Genomic DNA, 11,301 nt, shown 5'->3' on the forward strand with positions numbered 1-11,301 from the left:
GTTTCCTTGTTCTTTTGCCATATACTGTGGTCGTCATTTCCCCACCTCCTGCCCATCAGATTTGATTTTGTTATTTGATTTTGAAGTATTTGTCATTTTTTGAGAACCTTGCCACAGTCATTAAAGTTGTTTTCTAGTGCACTCTCACTTTGCTTGCTTCCCTGCAATTGGGTCCTACCATGTTTGACCCTCTACAGAATATAATAGGTAATGGCACAAAAATGTCTTCAACACAAACAAATGACATTTGTCTTGGGGAGGAGCAACGGCGAATCATCACCTGGTGGTGGGGTTTGTGTGTCCCAGTGATTGTCTGGGGCCTTGTGCCCCTGGTAGGGTCATCCATGGCAAACTGGTATGAGGTGAGCAACCAGATGAAGAATGGCTCAGAAGACCTCTTATAACGAGAAGGAACTATGGACTACGATTTCCCTTGCCCGGACATGGGCCACCGGGGCCCCACTCTGCAGCCAGGCCCAGAGGAGGGGCACGATGGCGAGCGCCTGGTGGCCGGGCCTACACCATGGGGTCCGGACGGGCACAGCCCGAAGAGGCAATGTGGGTTCGCCCTCACATGGGCTCACCACCTATAAGAGGGACCAAAGAGGTCGGGTGCGTCGAAAGTTGGCCGGCAGCCAAAGGAGGGATCCTTGGCGGTCCGACCCCTGGCTCCAGAAACTTGTTCTTGGGATGTGGAATGTCACCTCTCTGTTTGGGAAAGAGCCCGAGCTAGTGCGTGAGAAATTCCGGCTTGATTTAGAGAGGGTAGAATCCCTCCATCTTTGGGTGGGGGGATGGGACCTAACTGTTGTTTGTGTGTATGTACCAAACAGCAGTTCAGAGTACCCACCCTTTTAGGAGTCCTTGGAGGGGGTGCTGGAGAGTAGAACAGTGGGTCAGCTCTACACCCTCTGCAGCTTCTGCAGGGAAACCCAGACTTCCCTCTCCCCAGCCACTTCATTCGGCTCTTCCGGGAGTATCCCAAGGTGTTCCCGGGCCAGCCGGGAGACAAAGGCCCTAGAGCAGGGATGGCCAAACCGGTCCTCGAGGGCCGCTGTGGGTGCAGGTTTTTGTTCCAACCGATCCAGCACAGACATTTTGACCAATGAGATTTCTGAAGAAAACAAGAAGCACCTGACTGCAATCCAATGATTGCACTTGTAGGACACCCGATTGGTGAAAAGGTGTCATCTTGATGGGTTGGAATGAAAACCCGCACCCACTGCGGCCCTTTGTGGAATAGTTTGGACACCCCTGCCCTAGAGCGTCCTCCTACAAAATATAAAGCAGTCTCCATATACTTTGTGGAGCCCAATAAAATAATCGCCAATATCTGAAAAACTAAAGAAGCCCAAATAAAAAATATTTGCGGCACAAACAATTGTGACCAGTTTGGAGCGAATTGGGTGGCCAGTGGATTTCCCCTAACCAGTCTCAAAAACTTTTTGCGGCAAAAACAAGGGGATTTCCCCTAACCAATCTCCATATGCTTTGAGGAGCCCAATAAAATAATCGCCAATATCTCAAAAACTAAAGAAGCCCCAATAAAACTTTTTGCGGCGCAAACAATTGTGACCAGTTTGGAGCGAATTGGGCATTTTGTCAGGGCTGGTGAACTCCGATTGACCTATTAAAAAATCTCTAATATCTCAAAAACAGCTCAAATAAAACTTTTTGCGGTCTAAACGGACGGGGCAACTTCACCCTGACGCAGAGCTGCCAAACACTCCGGAATTTCAGGAGTTTACCTGGAAATGCAAGGCAAACTCCGAGATTCCGGACAAGCTCCCTAAACTTCTGAAACAACCATTTCAGAAAAGAACCAAATTTCCAATGTAAATGCCTCGGAATTCACACCATCACTACAGCTTCCGGCATATTGATTCAACTGCAGTGTAAACTGGAAGAATTCGGTAACACGAGGCCATTGTGAATCATCTGAGTTACAAGTTCTGACGAATGATTGATTCACTGCGGACAAACTCCTTAAAGAAGGGTACTCCTCAAATGGGGTCGACGGAGGTTGGCAGCTCTGCTGATGTCACGCGACCATTTAAAAAACCATCAATATCTCGAAAAGCATAACGGCACAAACGTTTGGGACCATTTTAGAGCTTCAATCCCCGCGAACCTGACCAGGATAAAATAATGAAATTAGTTCGATCTGCTATCCATACCAGTTAGCGGCGGTAATACCCAGCTAAGTTGTACTTGAACCGCCAGTAAAACGAAGAAGAAGAAGAAGAAGAAGAAGAAGAAGAAGAAGAAGAAGAAGAAGAAGAAGAAGAAGAAGAAGAAGAAGAAGAAGAAGAAGAAGAAGAAGAAGAAGAAGAAGAAGAAGAAGAAGAAGAAGAAGAAGAAGAAGAAGAAGAAGAAGAAGAAGAAGAAGAAGAAGAAGAAGAAGAAGAAGAAGAAGAAGAAGAAGAAGAAGAAGAAGAAGAAGAAGAAGAAGAAGAAGAAGAAGAAGAAGAAGAAGAAGAAGAAGAAGAAGAAGAAGAAGAAGAAGAAGAAGAAGAAGAAGAAGAAGATTGACAAGAAATAGTTTCTGATTTTCTCACGAAAATTGCCAATGGAGATAAACTGGATGGCAAAAATTTCTGACTTCTCTCGCAGTCCCCCTCACTTCATTTCGTCCAACTCGGCTGAGACTTTTCTTGCGGAGCTGCTCCGTGAACTCCGAGATGACAGACTTACCGACACGACTAAGGTTTGATTATGATCATGGTAAAGCGTTCATCTAAATATATGGTGTGTTTGGCATCCAGTTTACTTGTTAAGTACAACGGAAAGCGAAAATATTAACACGGTACCCCTACCACTCTACTCTATTTTAATAATAATAATAATAATAATAATAGAAATAATAATAATAATAGTAATAATAGTAATAATAGTAATAATAGAAATAATAATAATAATAATAATAATAATAATAATAATAATAATAATAATAATAATAATAATAATAATAATAATAATAACCACCATAGTGTTTGAAGTCTTTTGACGAAAAGTGTGAACGGTAATCCTAAATTATGTCCCTAACAGCACCTCATAGACGCGTGTGTGCTCGGAGTGCTTTTAACCATAAAGCCACTTACACTGGTCAAAGAAACATTAGTATATAACTCGGCCAATGTCTTTTAAAATGAAAGAAAGTCGCCCGATTAAAAAATACATTGTGGTGCCGGGAGAGAGGAGTCTGAGAAGGGATATTTTGTGCCACACTAGAAATTGTGTGTTTCTTTGTAACTGAAACCCACCCACTAATATTCAAATTAATGCCCACTTCGGGTTGAGGGAGAGAGAAACAAATTTAAATGAACTTGGATTGCGATGCAGACACTCTCAAAAATAAGTTTAATCTAACCTTACACTAAACTTAATGGTAATTCGTAAGTATAGTACGATTAAACATAATAACCACTAGTTATTTGTTACTCTGTTGATAGATGGCGAATTAGAACAAATAAAAATGTTTTCCCATTCCAATACCCTGTTTTTTGGTGTTTTTTTGGTTGGAACGAATTAATTTGTTTTTCGTTCATTTCTATGGGAAATGTTGATTTGAGATACGAGTAAATCAACATACGAGGTCAGTCCCGGAACGCCTTAAGATCGTATCTCTAGGTACCACTATATTTTCCTTTTTATTCCAAACAGAATACTCTCGCAACAGCACATGCGAAATCAGGAGAGGAAGTGCTCTCATCGTGTGTTCCCCCTGCAGTGTATGGGCGGAACGCACGAACATGAACGAAGTTTCCCCCATGTGAATTATGTGCAACAGCAGACATCTGTTTTATTAGATGGCAAACCACCAGCATTATACCGTGTGCTGCTTTAGCAATAGTTAAGGAGGAAAAAAATTAAGCCGGCTCTTCATAATAAACCCTTGACGTAGGATGATTACCTTAATTAACACATATGGTTTCTGTTTTTGTAAGAGAAAAATTGAAACAAAGAACAACATTATTTTGTTTCATGAAAAATATGTAACGTTCATTCATTTTCCGAACCGTTTATCCTCAAAAGGGGCGCCGGTTGTGCAGGTTGTCCCAGCTAATTACAGGGACCAGGCAGGGGACACCCTGAAACTGGCCAACCAATCGCAAGGCACAAAGAGACAGACAACCATTCATGCACACCAGTGGTGGGCCGTCAGGGCCTTCAAGGCCTTCTCTGCTGGCCTAAGAAATATCTGAATCATATTATATTTTGTCCATCAATACTTATTATTCCAAATGGTCTGTTAGCTTCCTTTCATTGCTTTTCCCCCCGGTTGCACTGCTTCCAGATGTGTGTTTTCATATTGAAGCATTTAACCAATCACATTTCAGCCATTATTTGTTGCCAGATCAGATCTGTCTCAAAGCCTTCACAATCAGTTCTTGCGGGCTCTGCTGCATTAAATAATAATAATAATAATAATAATCGGACATAGGCCCTGTCGTCATTATCACAACACAAAGCCTACTTGTCATCACACGCAGAAACTGCGTGTGACGAAATTGATGGTGCTTCTCCATAAGCTACGTTTAATCGGCAAAACACCTAATAAGTGTAAGTTACGGACTTGTAATTTGTCATTCCGCTGTTGAGGATACAGGTCGCTTACCTCGCGCTTACCTCTCACTGTCTTCCACTTACCTTTCCTCAGTCAGCTAGTTGGAGGCAGATCACCAACCAAACATCTGTTCATATACCGCAGAGGGGAATGTGTGTTATGTTTGCGCGAGTTTAGATTCTTGATGGATGTGGGGAAAAAACTGTCCTTAAGCCTATTTGTCCGTGCTTTGTGGGACCTATAGCGTCTGCCAGAGGGCAGCAGCTGGAACAGATTGTGACCAGGGTGGTAAGGGTCCCCTATGATGTTCTTGGCTCTGCTGAGGTAACGAGGGCTGGCAATGTCTTCAAGTGAGGGCAGAGAGCAGCCGACAATCCTCTGGGCAGTGTTAATCACTTTCTGCATGGCCTTTTTGTCTGCCGCCGTGCTTCCAGCGTACCACACTGTGATGCCGTACGCCAGGATGCTCTCTACAGTGGTTCTATAGAAGGTTCTCAGAAGATTGGTGGCCAAGTTGTTCTTCCTAAGTACCCTGAGGAAATGGAGTCGTGTCTGAGCCTTCTTCACCACTGCCGTGGTGTTTGTAGACCATGAGAGCTTGTCCGTGATGTGGACCCCCAGGAATTTAAAGGACTGGACCCTGTCTACACATACTCCATTTATGAGGAGTGGAGCCAGATCTGTGCCGTGTTTGCGAAAGTCCAGGATGATTTCTTTAGTTTTCGTGGTGTTCAGTGTGAGATTGTTCACCGAGCACCACAAAGACAAATTGTTGACCTCATCTCTGTAAGCCGACTCATCCCCTCCTGAGATGAGTCCGACCACAGTGGTGTCGTCAGCGAATTTGATGATGGTGTTAGACTGGTGGGTGGGTGTACAGTGGTGGGTGTACAGGGAGTACAGAAGAGGACTCAGTACACAGCCTTGAGGGGAGCCAGTGCTTAGTGTAATGGAGGAAGAGAGGTGGGGACCAAGTCTAACAGTCTGTGGTCGGTTGGTCAAGAAGTCCTTTATCCAGCAGCAGATTGAAGAGGATAGTCCAAGGTGGGAGAGTTTGTCAGTCAGAATGTCCGGTTTTATGGTGTTGAAGGCTGAGCTGTAGTCAATGAAGAGCATCCTAACGTAGTTCCCAGGGTGTTCCAGGTGGCTCAGTGCTGTATGAAGAGCAATGGCAATGGCATCATCAGTGGACCTGTTTGCTCTATAAGCAAACTGGTGAGGGTCAATTGAGGGAGAGATTGTATTCCTGATATGGCGGGCTACCAACTTTTCAAAGCACTTCATGATCACAGGCGTGAGGGCAACAGGCCTATAATCATTCATGCCGCCAATGGTTGGCTTTTTGGGGACAGGGATGATTGGATTGGATTGGATTGGATAACTTTATTCATCCCGTATTCGGGAAATTTCGTTGTTCCAGTGGCAAGAGGGTGAGGATGCAGGAATAGGAAAGGCATTTTAGACATAAATAGATAGGTAATAAGTAGGTCAAGATGGTGGCAGATTTCAGACAAGATGGAATGATGGATAGTTGCAGGGAACAATTGAAAATATTTGTGAAGACTCCAGCCAGCTGGTCAGCACAGGCTTTGAGCACCTTCCCAGGTACTCCGTCTGGGCCAGCAGCCTTCCTGGTGTTCACGGACCGCATTACCAGTCTCACTTCCTGTTCCCGGAACGTCAGTGTATTGCTGCCGGGTGGTGGTGGGGGTGTTGAGACTGGGTCTGATTTGTCAGTCTCAAAGCGGGCAAAGAAACGGTTCAATTTCTCCGCTAGTGAGGCATCTGCATTAACAGACATATTATTGTTATTGTAGTTGGTAATATGTCGTATTCCTTGCCACATTTATTTGGGTTATTTTCTGTGAAGTGCTCCTCAATTTTTTTGGTATATGCTGCCTTGGCCTTTTTAATGCTTTTTAAACTAGACTGTTGCTTTTAACCAATCAGATTTCGAGTTGGCAACCCCACAATGATTTTTCATAGGCGTTAGCATTTTGCTGGCTGGGACATGTCATTGCTTTCACAAACTATGATTGGCTAGTAGGCGGGCCAAAGCAGCACCCGAGGCAGCCGAGATCGCAAACTCCACCCACTATGGCCGACAGAAGCAGAAGCAAAAACAAATTGATTCTATTTGCTCACAAAGCTAGTTTCCAGACGGACTTTTCTAGAAAAAAAAAAGAACATCATTAAGAAAGGGCGGTCAATCAGTAAATGCTGTTTTCGGCTGGATTTTACCCCATTTTCGGGCAATGTTTGCCGGTACGCCATTGACGTTCATCGCTGTCTTTTCCCGGGAAAATCACCCCCTGGCCTGGTTTTAATGTCTGAAAAGCTCCAGTATTTGTATTTAATCATGAAATGCTGCTAGGAAGTGGATTTTACCCCATTTTTGTGCATTAATTTATTGATTATTTTTTATGTGTCGCAGCTGTAGCTGCAGTAGAGGTTTATAGTCATAAAATAGTTTTTGAGGGTTGGATTGAAACATTGAAGGCGCTACCGGTAAATGCACCGCCCGCCACTGATGCACACACCATACCTGGGGGCAATTTAGAGTGTCCAACCAGCCTAACATAAGTACATGTTTTTGGGACGTGGGAGGAAACCGGAGTGCCCAGAGAAAACACACGCAAGCCCTGGGAGAACATGCAAACTCCACACAGTGAGGAAAGACCTGGGATAAAACCGTTGACTGTGAGGCCAAGGCGCTAACCACTTGACCACCGGTAAATATGAAACAAAAATGGATCATATGAAAAATACAAAGTAGCCTAAAATATGAGAGTAAATGCATAATTCAATTGTTCATTTCCAAGAGAATATAAAGTAGAACTGGGTGATAAAACAAATGGTAATTATCCTCAATAATTTTTGTCAACATTAGTAATAACTTTAGATAAATATAACCTGCAATTACACCACCCGACTACCACAAAGAACCGAAGCGCTGATGCGACGTGAACACTAGTTCCAGACCAGTGGTTTGGTTCTTAACGTTGTTGGAGCTACCGAAACCCACCAGTTTCATATGCGCATTCACCGAACCACACCAGTTTTATATGCGCATTCACCGAACCCCACTAGTTTCATATGCGCATTCACCGAACCCCAATAGTTTCATATGCGCATTCACCGAACCCCACCAGTTTCATATACACATTCTCCGAACCCCACCAGTTTCATATGCGCGTTCACTGAACCCTACTTTAGTGTAAAATAAAATGATTTTTTTTCCTTCAAATTCAAGATACAGACGCTCCCCTACTTACGAACGCAATTGGTTCCGAGCGATTGTTCATAAGTTGAATTTGTTTGTAAGTTGATTCAGTGCTATATTTTGTATTATAATTTATGTTTAAGGCCGATATGAGTATATTGAAGGTTTATACAAGTGCATTTGTATGTTTAAGGCTTGTATAAGTAACACGCATTGGTTTGTACTGAAAAAAAACATTTAATAAAATGGAGAGAATATGTACAGTACTGTAGAGAGAGAGATTTATGTATTAGAAACTGGCCAAAAGAAGCGACCTAATGACGATTGCACAGTTTTCTTCTTTTTTTCATCATAAATGATGAGGTAGCACTGTATGGCATCATTCAATTGATTTGCAAACTTTGTGCAACGTTCAATATTTGGGTCCTGCTGCTCCATCTTTATGTTTAGAAATGGTACTGAATGTGCAACGCTCACCACTCTCGCGCGCATCAAGCTTCGTTATTATTGCCACTCGTTTCAAATGAAATGGCTTGCCTCTTCCTTGCAACTCCCTCAATAGAAGCCTTTAGCTTTTTACCAACCATATTCAATATTGGATGCATGAGATATTTAATGATACAAATGAAAAAGGTTTTTTGCACACTGGAGATACATTCACGCACTTCCGCATTGCAACGAAGAAGAAGGTAGATGCTGGGTGAGCTGAGCTCTCACAGCGCCAGGCGTCGGTATTAGCGGCGGAAAGAAGTACTACTCCGAAAAAGGGGCGAAATACAAAATTGGACTTGCGAACATTTTTGGACTTAAACGCAATTTGCAGACATGTTCGTATGTACCGTTGTTCGTAAGTTGAATGTTCGTAAGTAGGGGAGCGTCTGTATATAAATTCTTGGCAGCACTGATTGACCAAGCAATGTCACGTGATCATCTGCAGCCAGTGATGATCAAGCGGGGCATGTTATCGTGAATACACATGATGAGTCGATGTGTCTTGGCCTCTGTGGCAGAGGCTCCACCGAACCTCTGAGACCGACTCACCAGACCCCTAGGGTTCAATCGAACCATGGTTAATTAAGAACTACTGTTCCAGACCAACATTCAGTAAACGAAGATGTTTAGAAATGGCTACTGTATTTTTTCACATATCAGCCGTATTTTTCACTAAAAGAAAGACTGGATCCAGGGTCTGGCTTGTATGCACATAAATAAGACTTGAAATGCACAAAACTGTAGGGTGGCAAAGACAAAACACCATAACTCACAACAATGCGGCCGATACGGTCATTTATTTCAAAATAGAGAAAAGATACAGATTAAATGCAAAACAAAATTTATTTTGACATCTATGAATCAAATTCAAGAAAAAAAACGTATCTTGCATAAAACTTGAAAAAACTCACTTGTGCCTACAACTGCTCGCTCAGGGCGTCGTCATCTTACCGTAGTTAAACGTGCTCTGACTGGCCAGACGTGAGTTCATATTATTTACCATGTCAGCACATCCAAATAGTTGTTAAGGCTGATCGAAGGTCTTGCGGTCGATCATATAAATATCAGCCTTGATACCTGTGTAATGTGTATCTCATGCTATTATGGCATCCAGAGACTTGGTGAACACTAGACCGCTATGGACACACTTCCTGGTTGTACTGCTCACGGTACTTCCTATTTGAAATTGTCTACGTGCAGGCAACACCCTTTCAGAACACAGAAAGGAAATGATTCCACATTTGTGATTATGAAATAAAACAAAATTCATTAATATGAACCATCAAAATAATCGAGATATTTCACCATTAAAACCAATAAGACTACCACAACATCTTAAGCTTCTGGTAAGAAAATTTTAATTTCTGTCATTAAAAAGCATGGTTTTCATCAAGATAGACTTATTTCTTAAAATTGAATAATTTGATATTTTGCATTTACAAAGACAGGGACAACTTCAATATGATATTGACGCAAATGTGAAATCCAGCAGACGCTCCTTTCGATTACAGACGCTCCCCTATTTACGAACGAGTTAGGTTCCGAGCAATTGTTCATAAGTTGAATTTGTTTGTAAGTTGATTCAGTGCTATATTTTGTATTATAATTTAGGTTTAAGGCCTATATAAGTATATTTAAGGTTTATATAAGTGCATTTGTATGTTTAAGGCTTGTATAAGTAACACACATTGGTTTGTACTGAAAAAAACATTTAATAAAATGGAGAGAATATGTACAGTACTGTATAGAGAGAGAGAGAGATTTATGTATTAGAAACTGGCCGAAAGAAGCGATCTAACGACGATTGCACAGTTTTCTTCTTTTTTTCATCATAAATGATGCGGTAGCACTGTATGGCATCATTCAATTGATTTGCAAACTTTGTGCAACGTTCAATATTTGGGTCCTGCTGCTCGATCTTTCTGTTTATAAATGGTACTGACGGTCGAACGATTCAAGTTGTATGCCCGTGCAACGCTCACCACTCTCACGCGCATCAAGCTTCGTTATTATTGCCACTCGTTTCAAATGAAATGGCTTGCCTCTTCCTTGCACCTCCCTCAATAGAAGCCTTTCGCTTTTTACCAACCATATTCAATAATGGATGCACGAGATATTTAATGATACAAATGAAAAAGGTTCTTTGCGCACTGGTGATACGTTCACGCACTTCCGCATTGCAACGAATTGGACAGAAGAAGGTAGATGCTGGGTGAGCTGAGCTCTCACAGCGCCAGGCGTCGGTATTAGCGGCGGAAAGAGGCACTACTCGGAAAAAATACGAAATTGAACTTACAAACATTTTTCGACATAAACGCAATTTGCAGACATGTTCGTATGTACCGTTGTTCGTAAGTCGTATGTTCGTAAGTAGGGGAGCGTCTGTAATACAGTGGTACCTCAACATACGATCTTAATCCGTTCCGGGACTGAGATCGTATGACGAGATTCTCGTAACTCGAGCGGACGTTTCCCATTGAAATGAATGGGAAACAAATTAATTCGTTCCAACCCACTGAAAAAAACACTAACAGGATATTGGAATGGAAAAAATGTTTTATTTCTTCTAATTCGCCATCTATTAACAAAGTAACACATAACTAGTGGTTTAATAGTAATAAAATGTGTTTAATCTAACTAAAATTGGGCAGATTTCGCCGACGGGAGACAGAGGCGTTTGGGGGCGTGGGGTTCGTTTTTTTCCCACGACAACGCACTCGTAAACGGAACAAACACATTTAAATTAACTTGGATTAATATATACAGACACTCAAACATACGTTTAATGTAACTACACAAAACTGAATTCTAATTTTGTTGTAATCTTTTGTTACCTACCTTTTCCGGGTTGGCGGTTTGCCACGCCTCCACCCTCACGTTCGCTATCGATGGGCTGGTTGCTGTTGTACTACGTATTCCCTTCAAAATATTCCGAAAATGATTCACACAAATGTCCTCACAATAGGATAACCCACGACCACTTGCCAACGAGAAATAGTCTTGTAGTACATTTTAGCGA

At 42.3% G+C, this 11,301-nt stretch overlaps 1 protein-coding gene across 1 annotated transcript in view; it reads left to right on the forward strand.

Moving 5' to 3' along the window:
- Nucleotides 1–2,467: 2,467 nt before the first annotated feature.
- The window catches only part of ap5b1 (adaptor related protein complex 5 subunit beta 1), a 41,965-nt gene continuing 33,131 nt past the window's right edge, over nucleotides 2,468–11,301 (forward strand). The window contains exon 1 of the mRNA XM_077602703.1: nucleotides 2,468–2,707. Within this exon, the coding sequence (XP_077458829.1) occupies nucleotides 2,570–2,707 (138 nt within the window). The 5' untranslated portion in view covers nucleotides 2,468–2,569. The remainder of the gene's footprint in view (nucleotides 2,708–11,301) is intronic.

This window comes from Stigmatopora argus, chromosome 6 (genome assembly GCF_051989625.1).
Source record: "Stigmatopora argus isolate UIUO_Sarg chromosome 6, RoL_Sarg_1.0, whole genome shotgun sequence".
NCBI classification, from domain to species: domain Eukaryota; kingdom Metazoa; phylum Chordata; class Actinopteri; order Syngnathiformes; family Syngnathidae; genus Stigmatopora; species Stigmatopora argus.